The 25,306-nt window shown below is 46.2% G+C and overlaps 1 protein-coding gene across 1 annotated transcript in view; it reads right to left on the reverse strand.

The window, feature by feature from the left end:
- MGAT4B (alpha-1,3-mannosyl-glycoprotein 4-beta-N-acetylglucosaminyltransferase B) overlaps window positions 1–25,306 on the reverse strand; it is a 1,476,931-nt gene that overhangs the window by 224,932 nt on the left and 1,226,693 nt on the right. The window contains exons 10-11 of the mRNA XM_069199505.1: window positions 18,206–18,313; window positions 17,895–18,088 (exon numbers count right to left, since the gene is read on the reverse strand). Of these exons, the coding sequence (XP_069055606.1) occupies window positions 17,895–18,088; window positions 18,206–18,313 (302 nt within the window). The remainder of the gene's footprint in view (window positions 1–17,894; window positions 18,089–18,205; window positions 18,314–25,306) is intronic.

The following is a 25,306-nucleotide window of genomic DNA, read 5'->3' on the forward strand; positions in this document are numbered from 1 at the left end:
CCTTGCAGAACTGTTGTGTCCTTTGTAAGTAGAATCTGATACATCTCTTGATGTCCAAGGCGCTTTCTGCCACAGTCTGAGGAGTGGCAAAATATGTCCTGGGTACGATAGGCTTATTCAAATAGAAATCAGAAGGAACATTTGGTATAAACTTAGGATTGGTCTTCAGCACCACACTGTCTTGTTTGAAATGTTTGAATGGCTCTTTCATTGTGAAAGCTTAAATATCAATTAACCTTCTTGCTGACGTGAGTGCTATAGGAAGCGCTGCCTTTCAAGTCAGATATTTTAGGTCTGTTTTGTGAATGGGCTCAAATTGGGCCTTCATCAATTGCTCCAGTGCTATATTAGAGCATCAAGAAGTAGAAGGTGTTTTGACAGGAGGAGACACTGAAAAGGTCCTTGAGGAATTGTTTGATTACTCTGGTAGACCACAGCGAAGGTCATGTATCAGATTTCCTAAATCTTGAGATCGCTGCCAGGTGAACTTTCATAGAAGAGTGGGCTAAACCAGATGTTGCCAACTGAAGCAGATATAGAATAAGTTGACCCGGTGGTGGTGGTATAGGGGATGAACATCAGCTTCCTGACATCACAAACAGAAACGTTTCCATTTAAGTTTGTATGTTTTATTGGTGGGGTCAGCCCTGGCCTTGTGAGAATTTCCCTACAGTCTGCAGGAATAAATTCACTGAATTCAGGAGCCAGGCCGTCAATTGCAGTGATGCTGGATACTGATGAAGTACCTGGCCCTGATTCACTGCTAGCAACGTTGTCATGGGGTTCAAATGAATATGGGTCTGGGGCACCTGGGAGCAATCAGGATTAGTCGGCAGGGTTCCGTCTTCAGTTTCTTGAGGAATCTTGGGAGTAACGGGACGGGAGGGAAAGCATACATAAAGGTCCCTGATCATCTGATCGAAAACACATCCCCCCCATGATCTCTCTTGTGGGTGCCAGCTTGTGTAGAACTGGAATTTCCAATTCTCCCTTGTTGCACACCGGACTAGGTTTGGTTTGCCCCAACAGTCGAAAATGTCTTCCAGCATTTGTTGGTTAAACTACCATTCGTGACAGTTGGAGTTTGCCCTGCTCAAAGTGCCTGCTAGGATAATGGCTGCTCCAGGTACATGCTCTGCCTTGAGTTATTTGGTGTTGTACAGCCCATTACCAAATTTCCTGCGCTTGCTGTGACAGAGCTGATGACCTTGTGTCTTCCTGTTTGTTTATATAATGCATGCTAGGGGTGTTGTCCATGTGGGTTAGCATTGATGATTTTGCTATCCTTGGAAGGAAAGCGATTAGGGCCAGTGCTGTGCCTTATCTTCTGAAGGTGGTTCCACTTCCCGCTGATTGTCCAATCCTAAAGATGATCACCCCAACCCTCCAGGGACGTGTCTGTTATTACAAAGTCTGAGATCTGTGTAAGGAATTTTAGCCCTTTAAATAGGTTTACACTCTGAGCCCACCACTGCATATATGTTATCATGTTCGGAGTAATTAGAAACATGTTATCGAATAACTATTAGATCTGTACCCACTGTTTGCCTAGTTCCTCCTGTAATGGTTACCGGTGAAGGTGGAAATTCTGAATTAGTGGAATACAAGATGATATAATTCAGAGGAGTTATGTGTATAGTCGAACTGAAGCAGACTTTTTTTCTGGATACATTTATTGCTAATTGTGGAATCCCTATTTGTCTTGTGAGATTAATCCCTTGCCCTGGTTCGTATCCAGAACTGCTCCCAAGAAAGTCAACCTTGTGGACGGTTTGATAGAGGATTTTTGCCTGTTAACCATGAGGCCCAGGTCGTTGAAGAATCTAAGAGAGGTTGTTGTGCCTATGGTCGCTTGTCAGGACGTGGCTGCCTTTATTAACCAGTTGTCCCTTTATACTTGCACTCCTTTTTGCCTTAAGTGATCTGGCACTGGAGCCAGTCATTTGTGAAAGATACGGGCGTTGATTTCAGTACGAAAGGAGAACTCTCGACTTCGTAGTGCGTTTCAGCTAACTTGGATCGTAGGAATATGCGATGCTTTGGGTGGGTTGGGACATGGAAGTATGCATCCTGGAGATCTAGAGCTGTCATGTGATCCCCCTGATTGAGGTGGAGCAGGATATCTTGAAGAGTGACCAGGCAAAAGGATTGTTTTCTTAAATATTTGTTCAGTTTCTGAAGGTCTTATATGTAATGCCAATCTCCTGACTTTTTCTTTACCAAAAAGAAACACCAATAGAAACCAATTTCCCTTTGAGTCTTTGGGACTTCCTCTACTGCCCCTTTCTTTAGCATGGTTAAAATCTCCTGCAAAAGTAGCTTTAGATGGAAATCAGGTTCTCCTTTTTGAGGGAGTATTTAGTGGTTTTGTGGTGAATTCCAATGTGTGACATCCAGCACCCAACTGTTGTTATGAGGGACCAATGCGAGAAATAGTTTAACCCCCCTCCCCCAAAGCTGTTTCCATGAATTGCGGGGAATAACTGGCACCGCTAAAAAGTCACTGCTTTCTGGCAGTGTCTCTCCCAGAGAGGTTGGTTTTGCCTGAGTGCCTGTTTATAAACCACTGTTGGTGGCTGCCTACACCACTGTTGAGAATACAGAGGTCGATATTGGCTCTAAAAGGGCTGGTATTGTTGTTTGTATGGCAAATAACCGCCTCTGCAGGAGTAAGATCCTCGACCCCTGGCTCAAAGAAAGGGCTGTTTTCTGAATTGTAATGTTCCCAAGTTTTTGGCCGTATCAGTATCAGTTTTTATAGCCTGGAGAGCATTGCCTACATGCTTTCAGAAGAGTGCCAAACCTGAAAGATGTTGCCTTCAGCCATCCTTGCATCCTAAGGACTGCTTCCCCTGCCAGCTGCCTAAAGACAGTTGACTATATGTCAATCGCACAGTCTATAATTTCTATGGATGCTAGATGCAGCCTTATGGATGTGAAAGCTAGACCAGTAGTATGTAAATAGAATAGATAACAATGTCCTGGACATGGTGTAAATGTGTAAATAGGAGTCTTTGAGGTTGAGTGCTGCCATTAAGTCGCCTTGTTGTGTAGTGGGATGACACCCTGAAGAGTGACCATGTGAAAGTGCTCTAAGAGGATATATTGGTTTATGGGTCAAATGTCCAAGATTGGTCTGAAGGGCTCAACTATTTTGGAATAATAAAGTATAGTGAATAGACGTCTGTGTCTTGCTGGAGTGTTTGCACTGGTTCCATGCCCCCCCCCCCTTTTTTGTTTAAAGTAAATGAACTTCTTTCCTGAGCAACTGTTGATGAGGTAGAAGGTTTGGAGGTGTGGAAGTGAGCTCTGGACAACAACCATGTTGGATAATATCCACCATCCACTGGTCAGAGGTGATGTTCTGCCAGGCACGGAAAAACCCCTGTAATCGTCCACTGACCGGTATTCTGTGGTCAGAGGGAAATGGTGGTTAAGTCACGGTTTTGTTGTGGTGGCAGAGGGCTTTGTGAAGCCTGATTTTCTTCTGCCTTTAGAATTACTGCCCATGTATAAACCTCTATAGTAGCCCCTGGCTGTGGTGGTTTGTGCCTGATGATTGCAACAGTCCCATAGCTTTAGCCGTTTTTTATTTTTTCTAGCAGGGTGTCGACCTGAGGGCCGAACTAATGTTCTCCATCAAGGGGGAGTGCCAGTATATTCTGTTGTACTTCTGCTCTGAAGCCTGAGACCCTGAGCCACACATGACATCTGAGGAGCATGCTGCAATTAATGCCCCTTTGCGGCTATGTCAGCTGTATCTAAGACGTAGTAGATTGAGGTGTTGGCAATTAACTTGCCCTCAGAGGCAATTTCATACGCCCTCTTTCTATTCATCTGGGAGGTGTCGGAGGAGCCCCTGCATCTCATCCCAGTGAGTTCTATCTTAGCAGGAGAGGAAGCCAAAGGAGTTGGGACTTCTTCATTGGTTGGTGGACAAGGGAGCCACCTTTTTCCCCACTGCGTCTTTCTTCCTGCTTTCTTTGTCTGACGCCTAACCAGATATTTGCAAGTTCACCCTTTTTCTCTTTGTAGTGACCACCAGTGAATCAGGAGGCAGTTGGCCTTTAATATATGCGACATCGGATGGATATATTTTTTTTAATCGAGCCTCTGAGTTTTGACATTGGCCTCGACACGTTCTTTTAAGCTATCTAGTGTATGTTTGAGCATACCCTAAAGCATCAGTAGATACCAACTAACTGTATAAGCTGAGACTTTGCCTCCGGGCTCTAGGCCCAAAGACATTTTGGATCCTCTACATTGTTACTTGCTGGCACACACTGATGTCCTGTCTGCTGCAGGGACTGCAAATAATTAAACAATACGAACGAGTTACTTACCTTCGGTAATGACTTTTCTGGTGGATACATTAGCTACCTGTGAATTCCTCACCTAATGAATACTCCCATTGCGCCAGCATTCGACGGAAATCTTCTTCCTAGCTTCTGCACGTCGACGAGGACGTCACAATTTCCCACACAACGCCGTCTGACGTCATACAGGCAATAAGAGGTCCTCGCCGACGTGCCGACGTGAGTACCAACATTTTTTACGTGCCTGAAAATAATAGGCCATTGAGATGAAAGAACAAATTGCTAAATTTAATGATATTCCAAATAATTACATCATTCTAATAACTCAATCCTTTTTTTTTTCAACAAATAAACCAGTATATGAACAATATATATCAATATGAATATATATACAGAATATATACAAGTCCTCAAAACCAAGAGGAGCACACTCAAGAATTACTTGGCTAGACCAGACAGGCAACGGGAGGCGGGTGGGACCGTGAGGAATCCACAGGTAGCTAATGTATCCACCAGAAAAGTCGTTACCGAAGGTAAGTAACTCGTTCTTCTGATGGATACAACTACCTGTGGATTCCTCACCTAATGAATAGAGTCCCAAAGCAGTACCGCACTCGGTGGAGGGTGCCTGAATGGTCAAACCAAGAAATCCTGCAGCACCGACCGTGCAAAATGGCCGTCCCTTCTGACCTCAGAGTCCAAACAGTAATGCTTCACAAAAGTGTGAAGGGACGACCAAGTTGCGGCCTTGCAGATGTCAACCACAGGAACACCCCTAGCCAAGGCCGAAGAGGCCGATTTAGCTCTGGTGGAATGAGCTCTTATACCATCAGGGGGTTCTTTCTTTGCTAAAGAGTAACACATTTTAATGCAAAGAACAACCCACCTGGAGAGTGTTCTCTTGTGGACTGCCTTTCCTCTCCTCTGTCCCACGTACCCGATGAAGAGCTGATCCTCCAGCCTGAAATCCTTCGTTCTGTCTATATAAAAGCTTAGCGCCCTCCTTGGATCTAAGCGATGAAGTCTCTCTTCTTCCTTTGAAGGATGAGGCGGAGGATAAAACGTGGAAAGAATAATCGTCTGGGACATATGAAAGGGTGAAACAACCTTCGGAAGGAAAGCAGCCTTGGTCCTCAACACCACCTTATCCCCATAAAAAGATGTATAAGGGGGTTTTACAGATAGAGCTTGCAACTCACTCACTCTCCTTGCAGAAGTAATTGCAACCAGAAAGACCGTCTTTAGGACCAATAATCTCATGGGGCAAAAGTGCATAGGCTCAAAAGGGGACCCCATAAGGAAAGTCAGAACCAAGTTCAAATCCCACTGAGGCATAACGAAAGGAGTAGGAGGGAATTTATTCATAAGACCCTTCAAGAACCTAAGTACTATAGGGGATTTAAACAAAGAAGGCTGGTCTGGAAGACAAATAAAGGCTGAAAGAGCAGACAAATATCCCTTAACCGTAGCCACTGCACAACCCCTCTGTGCTAGAGACAATGCAAAAGATAAAACATCCGACAAGTGAGCACGTAAGGAATCAATCTGCCTCTCTCCACACCAAACCACAAATTTAGACCACCTATTAGCGTAGATAGATTTAGTGGAGTGTCGCCTGGCCGCTAAGATAACATCCACTACATCAGGCGGGAGAGAGAAAGAACTCAGGTTGCCCCGTTCAATCTCCAGGCATGAAGGTGCAGGCTCTGGAGGTGGGGGTGTAAAACCTGCCCCTGCGACTGCGAGAGGAGGTCTGCCCTGAGAGGGAGACGGAGCGGAGGGCACAGTGAGAGTTGGAGAAGGTCCGTGTACCATACCCTCCTTGGCCAATCCGGAGCTATTAAGATGACTTGGGCTCGGTCTTGGCGTATTTTCCTCAATACTCGAGGAATCAAGGGTATGGGTGGAAACGCGTAAAGCAACTGGTCGCACCAGGTCCTCTGAAACGCATCCCCCAATGCTCCTTGTACCGGATACTGGAGGCTGCAGAATGACAGGCAGTGCGAGTTCTCCCGGGTGGCAAACAGATCTATCCGAGGAAATCCCCACATCTGGAAGATTAGACGGACTTGATCTGGATGGAGACGCCACTTGTGGTCGGCCGAGAAATGGCGACAGACTGTCCGCACGTACGTTCAAGACTCCGGCCAGATGATTTGCTACCAAGCAAATCTGATGGTCCTTTCCCCAGGCCCACAGCCAAAGAGCTTCTCTGCAGAGAAGGTACGACCCTACCCCTCCCTGTTTGTTTATATACCACATCGCGGTAGTATTGTCCGTCAGAACCTGAACCGACTGACCGCGAAGGGATGGGAGGAAGGCCTTGAGAGCCAGACGTACAGCCCGTAACTCCAACAGATTGATATGAAACATCTGTTCTAATGGAGACCAAAGACCTTTGATTTCCAGGTCCCCTAGATGAGCTCTCCACCCTAGAGTGGAAGCATCCGTTATTACTGTGGCCACCGGTGGAGCTTGCGAGAACGGCCTTCCTCGGGAAAGATTGCCGTCCGCAATCCACCACTTCAAATCCGTGGCAGCATCTCTGGAGATCCTCACCAAGCCTTCGAGATCTCCTTTGTGTTGAGACCACTGCCTTCGGAGACACCACTGAAGAGCCCTCATGTGCCAGCGAGCATGCGTGACCAACAGTATGCAGGAAGCAAACAGACCGAGCAGACGTAGGACCTTGAGGACTGGAATGACCGCTCCACTTTGAAACATTGGAATCAACGCCTGAATGTCCTGAATCCGCTGAGGCGGAGGAAAGGCTTGATTCAATGTTGTATCCAGTACATTCGCCTATGAACAGGAGGCGCTGAGAGGGCTCTAGGTGAGATTTGGGCACATTCACCGAAAAACCCAGGTTGAACAACAACTGGGTTGTCAACTGTAGGTGATGCAACACGAGCTCCGTAGACTTGGCTTTGATCAACCAGTCGTCCAGATAAGGAAATACTGCTATCACCTTCCTTCTGAGCTCCGCTGCAACCACCGACATCACCTTCGTGAAGACTCGAGGTGCTGAAGTAAGACCAAAAGGGAGGACCGCAAACTGATAGTGCTGCGACCCCACCACAAACCGGAGATACTTCCTGTGCGACTTGAGTATCGGGATATGAAAGTAAGCATCCTGCAAGTCGACAGACACCATCCAATCTCCATTGTTCAGCGCCAAAAGCACCTGAGCTAGGGTCAGCATCTTGAACTTTTCCTGTTTGAGGAACCAATTCAAGACCCTTAGGTCCAGGATTGGTCTCAACCGACCATCCTTCTTGGGAATCAGGAAGTACTTCGAGTAACAACCTTGGCCCCTTTCCTGCTCTGGGACCAACTCCACCGCGCCCTTTGAAAGGAGGACTTGAACCTCCTGTTCTAACAACAGGAAGTGTTCTTCTGAACAATAAGATGGGCGGGGCGGGGCAGGATGGAGGGTGGAAACTCCCGAAAGGGTAGGGTATAGCCTTTTCTCACAATGCTGGTAATCCAGGAGTCTGATGTTATGACCTCCCACTTGTGGAGAAAATTCAGTAACCTCCCCCCTACAGGAGTGGAGTGAGTGGGAATTGGCGGAAGCCTAAGGTTGCTTCCCCTGCTGCACCCCTCCAGAGGAAGAGGAAGAGGCAGAGTGCTGCTGAGTGGCTCCCCTGGTACGGACCCTACCCCTCCCTCTGAAAGATCTATAGGAGAGAGCAGAGGTGGGTTGCTGGAAATTCCCTCGAAAGGAGGAGGAGGAGGAGGAAACACGACCAAATCCTCGAAACCTCCTAAAAAATCTGGAGGAAGTAGAAGAAGTGGCTTGCAAGCCCAGCGACTTGGCCGTGGCCCTACTCTCTTTGAACCTTTCTAAGGCCGAATCCACCTTGGCACCAAACAGCTTGTCACCATCAAAAGGAAGGTCCAATAGGGACGACTGCACATCAGAGGAAAATCCTGAGTTACGAAGCCAGGCCTGCCTCCTCGTAACTACAGCAGTGCCCATTGCTCTAGCAACCGAGTCAGATGTATCCAACCCAAATTGAATAACCTGGGTTGCAGCTGCCTGAGCGTCAGAGACCAGGCTCAATAATTCCTGAGGAACCTCTGTGTGCGTTGATTTAATCTCGTCCATCAGGGCATAAATGTATCTTCCTAAAATGCATGTGGCATTGGTGGACTTCAACGCCATGCTACATGGCGAGAACACCTTTTTGGATGGCATGTCCATCTTCTTGGGAGTCTCTATCCGAGGGTACAGCGGGAAAGGACCCAGAAGCAGATCTTGCTGAGCACGAAGCCTGGACCACCAGGCTTTCAGGTGTTGGATGCCTGGAAAGATAACCTGGGTCAGCCGGTGCAACCCGATACCTCCGAGCCACCGATCTATTGACGGCTGAAGAAGACACTGGCTTCTTCCAGACTTCAATAATGGGGTCCAGCAGCGCTTCATTGAAAGGCAAAAGTGGCCCTGCCGATGTAGAGGCAGGGTGCAACACTTCCGTCAAGATGTTCTGCTTGGCCTCAGTCACTGGCAAAGGGAGGTCCAGAAAGTCAGCTGCCTTTCTGATGACAGAATGAAAAGTGGCTGCCTCCTCTGTATACTACCCAGGTGATGACAAGTCCCATTCAGGGGAGGTATCTAGACCACTAGCAGTGTCAAGTCCATGGAGACCCTCACGAGAGTCCTCGATCTCCCCTTCCTCCAAGGCTTGTCTCTGGTATTCCTGCTCTTCAAGGAGGCGGAGAGCAAGCCTCCTCGAGTGGAGCCTCTCCTCTATCCTCGGCGTCGACATGGCGTCAGCGGACATAGAAGAATGACGCCGATCCTCGGATCCGTCAGACGCCGGGTCTACAGGCACCATAGGTCTCTTCGGCGCCAAACGAGGAACCGGACGGTGTGAAGACTGCCTCGGAGTTGCAGGAGGTCTAGACGGCGTCACTGGCTGAGACATCGAAGACGTAGGAGCCGAAGTCTCAGGAGCCAAAGCCACCGGAGCCGATACCGGTGCCGAGCCCACATTCCCCAGGGGGAGAAAGGGCATAAAGGGTGCCGGTCGAAGTGTAGCCGGAGCACCCATGTTGAAGGCCAAAGGGCCCGAAGGACCAGCCGGTCCACCACCTGGAGCCATCTGTTGGAAGATGGAAAACATTGCATTCAGGAATGCGGTACTATAAGCTCCAGGGGCCGGGAAAGCCGGGTACTGGGGTGCCTGGTTCGAAGGCGACACCGACCTCGACGTCTGCAAAGACGGAGAAAACATCTGAAGCTGCGGAACCTCGAACACTGAAGGAGGATGGCCCGTTGACATGGGCGACGTCGGTGAAGCCGGAGATGGCAACGGCGTCGTCGGCTGGGGAGTGACAGTGGGACTGACTTCCCAAGTCTTCCGACGTCAAGTTGATGGAGACCTCGATCGAGACCTCTCTCTACTCGACCGGCGCCGTGATTCTCGACGCCGCCGGGAGTACCGATGACAACGATATTTTGATTTCGCAAGAAAAAGCTTGGCCTCACGCTCTTTCAGGGCCTTAGGATTCATATGCTGACAAGAATCGCACTTATCAACACCATGGTCGGAACTAAGACACCACAAGCAGTCAGAATGTGGGTTCGTTACCGACATTTTGCCCCCACACTCACAGCAGGGCTTGAATCCTGACTTTCTTTGCGACATTGTCAAAGTAAAAATAGCCAAAAACACACTGTAACTGTTGATACAGCAAAAGTAGCTCCCTCGAAGATAACCGTTTCGAATGGCACGGAAAAAAGGGAACCGACGTCGGCGAGGACCTCTTATTGCCTGTATGATGTCAGACGGCGTTGCGTGGCCAATTGTGACGTCCTCGTCGACGTGCAGAAGCTAGGAAGAAGATTTCCGTTGAATGCTGGCGCAATGGGAGTATTCATTAGGTGAGGAATCCACAGGTAGTTGTATCCATCAGAAATACTAGGTTCTAGATATATTACACTAGATGCATATTACGCCATGTATACCTGCCTAGAAATATTTGAGGTCACTACCATCAGTTGCATCTTGGGGACTGTGGCAGCCTCCTATTTGAAGAACTATTCTTATTGACATTATCATGGTCCAGATATTGGTCCCAATAAATATCTTTTAATTGTCATGAATGGTGGATTGTTTACGAAGAGGAACTAATTGACTATTTTTCCTGCTAAGTTTAATGGAAATGTTAAAATTTCTCACTAGCTTCCTTGACTACTTGAATGATATTCTGCTCATTTACTAATTGTGGCACACTGGGTCTTATTTGTTGTATTTTTGAAAATGAATAAAGTTAAAAAACAGCATTGGTAGATACTGTGCTGATTGTTGGCTAGAAGTGAGGGTTTCAAATAAGAAATCATTCTATATGGGGTAAGTGTGGAGCTCGAACTTATGGTATGCAGCTTCTCTACCTATATCATCATGGTACGTAGTGGTGTTATCTGGGGGGAGATGGCATGGCTGGGTATAAATCAGGGTCTCTATCTATGGGTGGGTCAATCTCATATGTGCCCCACGGATCGTCTTGAGGTGGGATGCAGTACTGATAAACCTTATCTTCCCCTCTGGGGAATATGGTTCTGGTGCAGGCGAAGAAGGTGCAACAGGTGGTGGTGGAGTGGGATGCACCAGGCTAGTGGCCTTGTCGGTCTTTTTCCTATTTTTTATTAGGAATGTCCAAAGCCTCCTCAAAGGTTAACGGTCTCTCGATTGGTTGTGCAGCAGTGGATGGAGGTCTTGTTAATGTATGGCCAGTATCTGGATGGATGACAAGGTGTCATTGTCTGGAGTCTATCTCCTGCTGAAGCTTTTGAAGGATTGGCTCCATAGTTTTGGATCCTGGTGTTTACTTCGAGAAGTAAAACGGCATTCAGCACCAAGTGACAATATTTGTCTAAGTGCTGCTGTGACAGTGCTTCCACATTCATGTTTTTGTATCTCGTTTAACAAATACCCAGGTAGCTCAAAAAAGGTGAATTTGCATAATTCAATATAGATTTTACCAGGGATAATGCATAGTGAAACAAGTGTTGCAAGATTAAAATGGAAAAATACATAGATTCTTAGGTGAAAAAGCATACCTGAATCACACTGGAAACAAATTCCTTGTTCCTCCAAAAACTCAACGTTTAACACAACTCGTGCATTCACTGACAGAAGCTGGCCAAATCTCTTTAGGCCAGCATTCATTTGGCACATTCAATAAACTAGCTCCAATTTTAAATAATTTAGTTTTAATTGGTTTTATGCGCTACCATCCATCTTCCACTTCAAGAAATTGGTACATTTTGCATTTGTCCTGGTTTAGATGGGTATAGTTATAGGACAAGCGTGGAATCTCCTGTATAGTTATCTAACAATGCTAAATGTTGGAAATGGGGTCTAGTTGGCAGTGGTTTGCAGCCTGTCCCAGCAGGGACCCTCACTCTAGTCAAGGTAATGGAGCACAAAGCTAACCTAACCCCAGCTCACCCCTTGGTAGCCTGGCAAAATTACAAAAATCAAACATACACAAACAAAGATGCCACTCATGACGGAGTGCGGGCAGGTCACGGAGTCACACGGAGCTTGGAAACTGCTGAGAAAACAAAGGCATTTTATGGAGTCAAGAAGGTGAGGTGTTGCATGGAGTCGCTGTGGTATTGGTTCCTGACTACTAGGCAGGGGAGGTGAGGCATTGGTTCCTTGAGGTTGCAGGGAAGGTGATGCTGTGTCGGTGGCGAGGTTGATGAATCCAAAAGGTCAAGATGCAACGCGCCGACTTTGCGGAGACGCGATCACACCATGGGGCCACATGTGCTGCGGCAGAGTCGGATGTCACGGACATCGGCTGCACTACACTTGGAACTCACGCTGTGGTGGTACTTCGGAGGTGCTGCGTTGGAGTCAGGCCGGTGTTGAAGGTCGGGGTCATTGCACTCAGCAGGGAGCACGGGAACGTTGCAGGCAGTGGCACGGAGTCAGAGAACGGAGCCGATTCCGAAGTCGCTCCGGAGTTGATGTCCTTAGTTTCTTCTTGGTTGCATCAGAGCTCACTTCCAAGGGCCCAGGAACTGGATTTGGCACCACTTGGCAAAGTCAATCCTCTCAGCAAGAGAACTCAGGCAAGTGAAGGAAAACCTTGGAAAAAAGGATGTAGAATGCCAAGTCCAGTCCTTTCACTGCCAGGAGAGAAGCAACAGGCAAAGTTGCAGTCCCTCCTACAGCATCTAAGCTCCTCTTCCTGGCAGAATGTCCTCAGTCCAGAAGCGTTCTAACTATGTGGGGTCAGAGGTCCATTACCTTTACCCATTACGTTCTTTGATGGAGGCAAATTTCAAAGATAAGTTTTGTAGTGCACAGGACCCTGCCTTTCCCTTCCCTTGCCCCAGACATACTCCAGTGGGTTGGAGACTGCTTTGTGTGAGGCACAGCCCTATCCAGGTGAAAGTGTCAGCTCCTCCTAGCTCAGGAAGACCCATCAGCCTGATGATGGGCCATCGGGATATGCAGGGCACACCTCAGCTTCCCTTTGTGTGACTCTCTAGAGTAAAAGCACAATCAGCACAATTGTCATCCTGACCCAGACGTGTCTAGCAGTCAGGCAGAGGCACAGAATGGGTTAAGCAAGAGAATACCCACTTTCAAAAAATGGCATTTTCAAACTTACAATTCAAAAAACAACTTCACCAAAAGTTGTATTTTTAAATTGTGATTTGAGAGACCCCAAACTCCAAATCTCTATCTGCTTCAAATGGGAAATGACACTTAAACCGTATTTCAAGGCAATCCCCCTTTTACCCTACGGGATAGACGGGCCTTGCAACAGTGAAAACCAAATTTAGCAGTATTTCATTTTCAGGACACGTAAAACACATCAGTACATGTACTACCTTTTAAATAACTGCACCATGCCCATGGTGCTGACTTGGGCCTACTTTAGGGGTGCCTTATGTGTAGTAAAAGGGAAGTGGGTGCACTTGCCAGGTCGAAATAACAGTTTAAATAAGTCCACACTGGCACTGTAGTGGCAGTTCCGAGACATGCTTACAGGACTACTGATATGGGTGGCACAATCAATGTTGAAGGCCCACTAGAAGCATTTGATTTACAGGCCCTTGGCAAACATGGTGCACTATACTACGGACTTACAAGCAAACCAAATATGCGAATTGTAGATAAACCAATTACCAATACAATTTAGACAGACAACACTTGCACTCTAGCACTGGCCAGCAGTAGCAAAGACAGGGGGAAACCATGCCAAGAGCAGACAGGTTGAGTACTAAATGACAGGGTCACTTTAAAAAGAGGAGCAATGTAGAAATGAAAAAGCATTGGTAGCAAGGCTAATTCTTGTGATACCCCATATGAGATTTTTGTGGGACGGACCCAAATGAAGAAATTGCTACCCACTGTGTTCTCATCTCCAAAAAGCATTTAATCCAATCCAGTGCTCAATGTACTCCAACCTAGTAATCAGGAAAAAAAGCCATGGCGAGAGACAAAGGAATTTTGTTTGTAATACCAGGGTCATCCATTTTCATCTGTGATCATTCAATATTGCAACAATTACTGTCCTCATAGTATGATGTGACAGATGGCATGCTTGCATTTTATCCAGTTTCTATATGTTTGAATAAGGGCCACAGTGGTATCATTACTAACTCTTCTAATAATTTTGCTGGGTAGTTAAGATTAGAAATTGGACAATAATTAGCCAGATGAGTTGTATTTATTTGCATTTTTTTCAAAAGCTGTATTACATATGCTTTCTTACAGACATAGTGGACTTTATCCTCCACCAGAGATTGGTTGCCTATCTCACATTGATGGCATACTCCTTAAATAATTTGTTTGGCCCTACTCTGCAAACTTAAATAAGTCTTGTTTGATGGCAAACGTTTTTCTGAATCAATTGTTTCAAATTATTAAAAGACATTTATTTTCAGGGGCACCTTAATGGCATCTATTACTCTCCAACTTCCTTGAATGAATGAATAAAAATACATTTATAGAGCGCACGGCTACTCAAAGGAGTGCTCTGGCACTAAGAACTAAGGGTGACATTCTAACCTATGGTCCATTATGCTGGCGCTAAAATAAAATATTGCAATGCTTTCCAGAACTGTCTTTCAGTGTCGATGTCACAAAGTTGAAATTGGAGCTGTTTCCAAGCTCGAGAGGCATGAAAAGAGAAGGAAGAGCCACCTCTCAGAGCATTTTATTTTGGGGATCGATGCCAGGAATGCATCAGCCGAACAAATGAGTAATATTATCGACTAGGCACTGGGGGCCAGACTTGTTGAAGACTCAGTAAACCAGCACCAAGGATTTAAATAATATTCTCTGCTGAATATGTAACCAATGCAGTGCCATAAGGTGAGCAGAGTTGGATGCCCAACGAGGTCATTTGAACAAAAGAAGTGCAGCCTTGTTCTGAACCACTTACAAATGCTTAAAACGCAGTGGTGGCACTTACCTTGTCCTTAAAACCTTGCGTTTAAAGCAGTTACCTTTTCCGTCGGGAGACAGGTTTGTCTCCTCCGTCCTCGTCGGAAAGCACACAGGCTCCCAGACTCTCCTCAGCCAATCACAAAGCTGCTGTCACCAGAATGACAGCAGCGTTGTGACTGGTGTGAGCAACCTGCTTTGGCGCTCACTGTGGGAGTGAAGACCTGTGCACTTCACTCCCAGCAGTACAGCCAGGAGGAGGAATGCAAAGTGTACATGTATGTTTGGCCGGCCCAAAATGGCTGGCAAAACACACATGAGCACTTATGGTGCACGAACCACTCCTCCTCCACTCCCTCCTTACCCTAACTCAGCAAAAGATAAAATGATAATAACACTCCGTTATTATAAGTTTTTCTTTGTGCTGCAAGCAGCGGGGCGACGCTCCTCCGCCTTAGCAGTGGAGCTGCCACTGTTAAACTGGCAACGCAGCATACCTAAATAGAGAACGTTAATCAAATAACTGTTTTCTGCGAATCAAGTGGTAACAAAAAAATACATTTCTTAATAGCCTCCATTAATACAAAACAAGAGCCCATCACAGTCAAAACTTTGGGCTGGAAAAAGTCGGTTGAACCGGACTCTCAAATTCCTAGCCACTGCCACTTTCAGAGGGGGCGAATGCAACCCTTCTGCCCAACAGTTCTCTATCCATAAGGTAGGAGTCGATTCAAACATAAGGTTTTCTGTCTTAGGAGAACTGGATTGCAGGTTATTGGTCCACATCCAGTTCATAAGTGCTCCCAGATAAGGCATACAGGATTTTGGGGCTGCTTAAGCGCCCTTCCCACAAGAGAGGAAGAGTGAAATATCAACTGCAAAAGAGATTACCTTAATACCAAAGGACTCAAATAATGATGCTAAAGGAGAAACCGCAGTCCAAAGCCTTGGTAGCAGGTGAAGAGGAAGCCATACAAACAGCTTGCCTGTGTTCTCAAGGAAGGAGTGGATTCACTCAAATGCCTGGCCTCCCATTCCAATATCTTAAAAGCGCTGCAGAAGTACGCCTCTGAGATCGTATCAAATGCGTCTAATAAAATCAAATTGGCATTTTTTTCCTTGGTCCATAGTCAGTTCAATGGAATCTGACACCTCCTGGAGCACAGGCAGAAAAGGCGATGGCACAGTACGAGAGGAACGGTGCAAAAGCCTCAGTTTCTCCAAATAATCTAAGAGTTGGATATTGATTATTTTTTTCGGCCAGCTGGCAAGAGAGAAATCAGTCTGATGCAGGACACCTGGGAACTATCACCCAAAGGCCTTTTTAAAAGAGGGATCACTTCAGCCTGTTTCCAAATTAGAGGGACCTGCGCCATCTGAAAGGAGATATTAAAAAGTTGATTTTATACTGGATTGATAATGTCTATTTCCAGAGCCAGTAAAAAAAAAGGACAAGTGTCGGCTAGTGACCCTGACTCACACTCCAGAATGTCCTTTTTTGACTCCTCAAGGGAGACTGGCTTAAGTGGAAAATGACCACAAGTCATGAACAAACCCCAACTGACTGTAGATGTCTCCTTAGCAAAAGGCACTAACAGAGGTTGTAGATGACGCTTTATTTTTATGATTTTTTTTTCTCCCAAAAAATCTGCTAGCTTTATACACAGGTCCAAATCCACAGCCAGAAATTAGTGGTAAGTTAAAAAAAAAAAAAATCCTGCACACTATTGGATGCTGCGAGCATATTGTTTTCAAAATAGGTACTTTGTGCTACTCTAATCACCGCATGATCTTTTTTGTTAAAGCCTCTTTATAATGACCTTATCTACAGATAAATAACATCTTCTCTAAGCTCTTTTCAGTTTCTTACAGCGTCTTTTCTCATCTGCCAATAGTGAACCACGATGCCGAGGGACCACGTTTCTGGCTGGAGATAGATTTCAGTGGGACTAGCTAGCTACAGCAAGTGCCATTTGGTAACTGCTGCTGCATTCTTATTTGGCGAAGAGATTAACCAACTCCAGGTGTTTAATTTTATTCTATTCTCAAGGATAAGTAAAGCCTAGGGTGTGAAACTCAGTTGTCTCTAACTAGAGCTCAAAGGTGTAACTATGTGGTTTGATCATAACTATCACAAGGCCCATCACATATAACTCACTTGTATCTCGTGAAAAAAATCAGGAGCACATAATGGACTTTCCTGTAGGTGGGGGACTAACGGTTTTCTGTTTTTACTTTTGGGATCTCCATATTCTCTAATGGCTTCTAGGCTGGTAGTACTACTAGAAGTTTGAACGCTGCAACTGACAGAACCACTTCATTATGCACAGACATGAAGGGATGAGACCACTGGTACCAGGGAGTGTTTCCATACCACTGATACAGAAAACAGTCACAAGATCTTGAGGGCAGCAAGGAGGTAGCCGTAACCATCACCTGTACATCTGTACTCTTTATTTGGCAGTGGGGCAGGAATGGATTGAGACTTTGTAGAACACGAATTACATGTGGCATTCAGAAAAATGTATGTAATTCCTTAACTTTCATTTCGTATTCTCACGGAACAGAGATCCTTTAAAACATCTTATCTGAAGATCACTAAACAACAATGAAAGAAAGCACAAAGTCTAGTTTCAAAGTAAGGGGGGACATTGCATTTATCAATCTAAAATAAGATCCCTAAACATGAAAGCTAATATCTTTGACGATCAGATGCGTGGGTAAGAAACAGTAATGATGGTGGCCTTTAAGGATAAATATGAACAGTTTAACAGATACTAAAATGAAAGAAGCTAGGTGAAACACAGAAATCAAATGTGTCTCTCAACCAACCCGCTCAAAGAAAACAGAACATGTCCTATCTGAAAATACACAGCAAAAAAATTAAATGAAGGAAGTCTGGGTGTTGGAAGTCACTCATGCTCAGACTATTAAGTCCAGTCGCTACACACGCAGTAAATAGGTCTGAAGGAAATCGGGTATAACAGTAAATGGACAGAGAAGATGGGCCTGGCAGGTCTTCTATGCGGAAATCTCCTTATTTACTTATCTAAAAAAAATTCCTGCCACACATACATACACAGAAGCGAGAAAGACAGTAGAGAGAATCTCATTTTCATTTGAACTTTGGTAAAATGAAAAAGAAATTAGCACTGACCGTTCCACCTTCAACGGTTTGAAAAAGCGGAAACGAACAAAGTCTCCGGCAGTTGGTGTGAATGCCCAAAAGAAGTCCTCACGCAGATAAGCTTTCTCCAAAGTAAAGTGCTGGTATGTTTTGAGGCTAGTGCTGACCTCCGCAGGAGGGTTCACATGCTCTTTTCGCAAGGCTTGTTTCCCAAAGTCTTTATCCTTTTCACAGCAAAAAGAAGAAGAGTGGGTGATGTAGAACGCAACAAGCCATTTATATCACATTTAGTCAAGAACACATTTCTGCTATTCCTATCCTACACAAGAAGTAGGACCTACTTTCAGTTTCTGTATTTTTCCTGCCAAGGAGGAATGTGTTCCAACATGCTGGAAAAGGGACGGTTTAAACCGGATTCTCAAGTTGGCTTTCTGGCGGTCGCAATGTTTCTGGAAGAAAAAACAGAGCTTAGCAAATTCCAAGATCGCCAAAACAGGGTCACAAATCTGTAAGACACTATGAATCACAAATCCCACCTGGAAGACTTAAAATAACAGTACAAGAAGAAGAATGGACCATTGCCTACTCTTAAGAAATGAAATGTAAACTTTTCGTTTTATTTTTCATTTGGGGAAAATGGATTGCATTAAACAAAGCTTTAGTTAAAAGCGATCACTCACATGGTGGTCAGTTGACCCAGCAGCCCACCTTCCCTGTGATGGCAGTGATTCCTACTGGATCACAATTTGAGACCTACCTCATTAATATTCATGAGGTAGGTTGAATTGTGACCCACTAGAAACTGGTAATTTGTGAACCGACATATTAGTAAATAGGTCGGTTCACAAATTACCACACTTTTGGCAAAAATACTGGTCGCAAATTGTAACAAGTATTTTGTGACCAGTTATTAATACATCTGGCCCAAGTTTTTTACCTTTGGTAATGCTCATTACGGTAGAGCTCCATCTAACCCTAGGTTGCTCATCTTGTAAATGTTCCCCAAGTGTCAGACTGGTTTTGGGAACTTTTCAGCGGTACCTCTGCGCGCCAATAGGTAACACCATACAGCTCCCCAGTGGCAACATTCTGCTCCGAAAATGACGTGTGGGGGACTGTATAGGCACAGCTCCTGAGCACTGACGTCAGTTGCTTTCAAGGCTGTCCACACACACAGATCCCCAAAAGCACATTTGCTTAGATCAGCGTGAAGATTTCTAAGGTTTGGGATCCTATTGACGGTAGAGCTGATTTCACAGAACAGGGAGGATGGAAGATTTGTTGCAGAATCTGCAGTTAGAGTCTTGACCAGAAAGAGTGTTACCAAAGGTTAAGTAACTTGTTCTTCTGATAGAGACTTCTAACCACAGATTCCTCCTCTTTTGAAGAGATACCAGAGCAGGAGGTAGGTCTGTGAATTGGCTCAAACCAAGAAGTTCTGTAGGACTGAGCGGGCGAAATGCCCTTCTCTGCAAACCTGGCTATTTAGACACTATTGCTTCGAGAACTTATGGCACACACATAGCTGTCTAGCAGATGTCCAAGACAGAATTTTGGGTGTCAACACAGGAGTAGCAGCTTAAGCCCTGGTGGAATGGACTTGCAGAACTTCTAGAGGCTGGTTTTTGTTTTGGTCAACTAATAGTAGATCTTAATGCAGAGTACAGTCCAACAGGAGACAGCCGTCTTATCCACAGTCTTACCTTTTTTGTCCCAATGAACCCCACAAAGAGCTGGTCATCTACCCAGTGCTCGTTGGTACACTCAATAAAAAAGCTCAATACTCTATGGGGTCAAAGCAATACTCTTGCCTACACCTTAGAGGGGTGAGGCGGGCCATAGAACCTCGGCTAGATAAAAGTTTGATAGACATGGAAAGGTGTCACAACTTTTGATAAGAAGGATGCTCGAATGTGAAGAACCTATGCCGGAGATGGCAAGTTAACACACACACCCTGAAGTTCACACACTTGCCAAGCTTGGAGACAACACCGACTTGAGGGTCAGGAGCCGCAAAGGACAGCTGTGAAGTGGCTCAGAGTGCATATCAAATATATGATGACTAAGTTAAGATCCTGCTGAGGCATGACGAAAAGAGAGGGAAGAAGGAACGGTTTCTTACTTGTAATCCCAGTTCTCTCTCTTAGGGGAATCTCAAACTGAAGTTAAACACTGAATGATCCCTCCTACATGCGGGGATCCCAGAATAGTCCCACCCATGTGCGGAGATCCCGGAGGATCAACGTTTTTCATCTTTCCTTTATATTTTCTGACAGAAAACAGTGGTATTTTGTCAAATGAAATGCATTCTTTATTTGGCAAGTGCCATGTCTGTGGGGGAATGAAGGCCAAATAAGACCCTCACGATGTCTGTATTATTTGCCTTCCACAGAGCCTGTCCCTGACAAATGGCAGTACTGCAGGGCGTTTTCAATTCACACACTCAGGGAGAGAAGGAAGATTTGCCTCCATGGCACAGAAGAGTGACACAGGCAATAGGCAATCTACAGGTGGGAAATCAGAGCAAAGAGTGGGTCAGTCCTCTACCAGGGCTCTTCCATCTACCTCTAAAGACCCCAGGCATGAAAGGTCCCAAAAGAGGAGTTCAGCCCAAAAATTACATTGTTCCAGTTCAACGTCAAGAGGATTGACATCGAGACAGGATACTGCACCTCCTTGTGCACCGCCATGGGCTGGGTTGACGGAGAGGTGACAGTTGATATAGAGACAGGGTAGGTCGATGTTGAAGACCCTTACACTGTCGAGAAGAAGGTTGCTGTCAAGAAGAAGCTCTAAGTCGAGGAGTCTGTCAATATCGACGTGTAGGAGGAGATCGACCTAGAGGAGTGCATCGACATCAGGGTCATGAGGAAAGATAGATAGATGTAGGAAGCTAGGTCTGTATATACTATATCAAGATAAGATATAGTGTGCACAGAGTCCAGGGGTTTCCCAGAGGCTTAACAGAGGCTAAAGTAGATAATACTAATGCTCTCTTTTGTAGTAGTGTGGTCAAGCAGTTAGGCTTCTCAGAGGGTAGTGCAAAGCATTTGTTGTACGCCTACAGACAATAGAAGAAGCACACACTCAATGACTTTATCAAAAATATCTATTGCAATAATCTGTTTTAAAAATGGACGCTTAGTGCAATTTTCAGAAACAGTTCCTGGGGGGATGGAATGTTAGATCATTTTGCAGGTAAGTACAACACTTACAGTTTCAGTCTCTGGGTTTTTGGAAGTCCACTGGTTGGGGTTCAAGCAAACCCCAAACACTCACCACCAGCAACACAGGGTCGGCCGGGTGCAGAGGTCAAAGATGAGCACTTTTAATGTGGGCTCCTCTCCTATGGAGACAGGGGGTACTCTGCTCGGAGGGCAGACCAGGGTGGATTGAATGAGCACTGGATTGGCCACAAGTAGGCACCAAACACACACACACCCTCAGTGGCACAGGGGTGGCCAGGTGCAGGGTGCAAACAGTATATTGAGTTTCCAATGCTGGTCTATGACAAGACCCCCCGGGGTCACTCAGAGGCTGCAGGCGAGGTCCAGGGGGTGTCTCGGGCACACCACCAGTTGGACAGGGAGGACGCCGCCTGCTGAACGTAGCTGAACCTGGTGTTGGTGTCTCCAAGGCCTGGGGGCTGTGGGTGCACTGTGCGTTTAGGCATCGGAAATCTTGTCCTGAGCTTTGCTGTCAGGGGGGGTCCTCGAGATTCCCTCTGCAGGTGCCGTCATGGAGGGGTGGTTATGGCAACCCAGGGTGGGCACTTGCTTGCAATCGCCTGTGGACCCTCTCTTGCGAAGTGGACCACCTGAGGCCCTTAAATCCTGGACTTAGGGGTGTTTTAGGGGTAAGAGGGCAGTAGCCAATGGCTACTGTCCCTGAGGGTGGCTACATCCTTCTTGTGCCCACTCCCTTTGGGGAGGGGGGCACAAATCTAATCCTATTGGTCCCTGTCCTCCAAACCAAGATGGAGGATTCTGCAGGGAGGGGGTCATCTCAGCTCTGGACACCTTAGGGGAGGTCCTGGCTGGGGTGGTCACTCCTCCCTGTTTTCCTTAATTTTCCTGCCAGACTTGCGACAAAATGTAGTTTTGTCCAGGGGCGGGCATCTCCAGTAGCTGTAGTGCCTTGGAGCACTGTAATCCGAGGCCTGAGCCTTTGAGGCTCACTGCCAGCTGTTACAGTTCCTGTAGGGGGAGGTGTGAAGCACCTCCACCCAGGACAGGCTTTGATCCTGACCACAGAGTGCACAAAGGCACTCACCACATGTAGTGAGAAACTTCTTCTGAAAGTGGCAGGCTGGCACAGACCGCTCAGACCTACATTAGTAGTTTGGCTAATATACAGGGGCATGTCTCAGATGCCCTCTGTGTGCATTTTACAATAAATCCCACAGTGGCATCAGTGTGGGTTTTTTGTGCTGAGAAGTTTGATATCAAACTTCCCGGTATTCAGGGAAGCCTTTATGGAGCTGTTGAGTTCAAAATGACAAACTCCCAGACCATATACTCAATATGGCTACACTGCACTTACAATACCTAAGATTGGACTTAGGCACTGTAGGGGCATATTGCTAGAGGGGTGACTTACCTATGCCACAGGGGGCATGGCACCCTGAGAGGGGTGCCATGTTGACTTTGTATTTTTCTCCTCACCAGCACACACAAGCTGCAAGGCAATGTTTATGTGATTGGTGAGGGGCCCCTAGGGTGATGTAATACATGCTGCAGCCCTTACATACCTCCCCTGGCCACAGGGCCCTTGGTACTTACAAGGAAGTTAACTGGGTGCCAGGGTGGTGCCAAAAGTGTGGGGGTGGGGGGGTAACCATGCCAACAGTAGCACTTTCTTACAATTGCGAAGATGCATTTCTAGCTCACCTGACTCCGAATACTCCAGAGTCTACACCCTCTTCAATAATAATGCTACCAGACTCTCCTCTTCCTCTGCCACGACCACCTCCACAGCCACCACTTCCGGCACCTGTTCCACCAGTGTTAATTCTAACTCCACCTATGGAGGCCCCTCCTCTGAGGCCTAGAGTTTCACCACAAAGATTGTGTTCAAGAACACACCATTGTTTGCACCATTCCAGAAGCCACAGATCCGGGCATTCATCAAGGCGCTCTTGTCATCACCATCACTCTTCTAGAGCAAGATCATGCACAAGATCTAGACATCATTCCTGTTACTCTGCTTCCACTTCTACAGGAAGATATTCACCAACTGAGTCAAACCCTCCACCACCGCGAGTCTCCGCAGTGGATGATATCACCACCTTCCAAGAGGTGCTAGTGTGTTGAGCTGCAAAACTCAACATATAAATGCCCGGCCTAACACCTTCCACTGTGGTCATATTTGAAACGCTTCACCATTGCGCTGCATCACAACCTCTCCTTCTATTGGTGCCGGGCCACTTAGAACCAGCAATGGAACTATTCCTGACTCCAGCCTCAGCCAAGTCTGCTCCATCCAGGCTGCAGAAGAAATATAGACTTCCCAAGCACGATCATCTCCTTCTACACTCCGACTCACCTCCAGACTCTGTGGTTTTGTTAGCAGCCAAGTAATAACATGCTACTATTACTTTGTGTTCTGCGCCACTTGACAAGAAGAGGAAGAGGCTGGACTCAGAAGGCCGCAAAGTATGCAGTACAGATGCAACAAATATGAAAGCAGCAAGTTTATTGGCTCATCTAGGAAGATACAACAGGGTTTTATGAGACTGCATTCAAATGTTTGCTGATGATCTTCCCACAGAAAGATTTGAAGATTTCCTAGAGGTTGTCAATGAAGAAATGAAGGTCTCCAATCAGATCATTACTGCTCTTCCTTGCTAGTGGCATATAAATACTCATATGAAGTGACGTTGTACAGGCACTCCCGGCTTAGACCCAGTGCCCTTAAAAATGAGTTAACAAATAATCATGAATCTGCCATTCTCAGAATCTGCAGTCTTTGGCAGCCATACACTTGATGAGATGGCTCTGATGAACCCTGAGGTGGAAACCCTCAATGCGGGCGAACTAGAAAAGCAGAAAGCACAGAAACAGCCCTTTAAGCCCTGCCAGTGGGGTTTTTACTCCCAGAGGGTTCAAATCCCTCACTGGTATCAGTGTTGCCACAGTCCCATCAGCGGAGGCCTTACCAGCAACAGAAGTGTAAGTAACCTAGAGGGAGAAACAACCAACAGCCTGCTCAAGGGAAATCCCACCACAGGCTCAAAACCGTGAATCTTTCCTTCATCTTTTTCCGTTACCCACTCTGGTAGGGGCAAGCATTTCACAGTTTCTGGCAGAATGGCAAAACATCACAAAAGATGTCTGGGTATTGTCTCAGGTTCTCAAGCCCTCCACTGCATATACCAACAAAGCCATCCAATCAACATCTACTGACGCTGCGATCTGAGGTCAACATCCTTCTCCAGAAGCAGGCACTGGAGTCTGTTCCTCTCACAAGACAGGCATTTACTCTTGGTACTTTCTGGTAAAGAAGAAAGGTCCCAAGAATGAATTCAGGTCCAATCTCTACTTGAAAGTGGGCAACAAGTGGATTCGGCAAGAAAGGTTTTGATGTCGAACACTGCATCAAATCTATCCTCAGTTACACCTCTAAGATAGGCTCAGCTCCATAGACCTTCAGGATGCATACGTCCATATACCAATAGTCATGAAGCATAAAATGTTCTTGAAGTTTGTGGTGGGTCAAGACCATTATCAATGCAAAGTGCCACCATTTGGCCTCGAGTCAGCACCCAGAACCTTCTCAAAGTGCATGGCGGTGGTAGCTGCCCACCTAAGGAAAGATCAAGTCTTCGTCTATCCCTTCTGAGATAATTGGCTCATCAAGGCATCAAATCCTCAGGAAGCCAGTCTTCATTACCAGTGGACAAGCGATCATCTTGGAAGATTAAGGCCCCATACTAAACATGCCAAGTCAACATCGATTTCTGTTCAGGCGCTACATTATTTGAGGGCCTCCATCGACAGCAGTCAAGCAAGTGTATGTCTTTCACAGGAGACTATTACCAATCCTTCGGAAGTGTCACTCCGTCATGAAAGCATCTCAACCCATGGTGAAAACAGTGTCATCTCTCCTTGGCTCAATGGCTTCAAGAATCTTCCTAACTCTGAATGCCCGTCTTCATATGCGTCCTTTTCAGGAAGGTCTCAAGAATCAATGGGACCAACTCACAGGCAATTGGGAGGACAGGGCCACACTCTCCTTCCCTGCAACGCAGTCTCTGAAATGGTGGTGCTATGCAAAGAATCTGCTTCAAGGGATGCCCTTCCATCAGGAGGTTTCCTCCCAGACCATAGTAACAGATGCCTTCTTACTAGGGTGGGGAGCGCACATGGATGATCTCCAAATCCAAGGCGTATGGTCGCAGAAAGAGATGACATACCACATCAAACTCCTCGAACTCCATACAG

Source organism: Pleurodeles waltl, chromosome 7 (assembly GCF_031143425.1).
Source record: "Pleurodeles waltl isolate 20211129_DDA chromosome 7, aPleWal1.hap1.20221129, whole genome shotgun sequence".
Classification (NCBI taxonomy): domain Eukaryota; kingdom Metazoa; phylum Chordata; class Amphibia; order Caudata; family Salamandridae; genus Pleurodeles; species Pleurodeles waltl.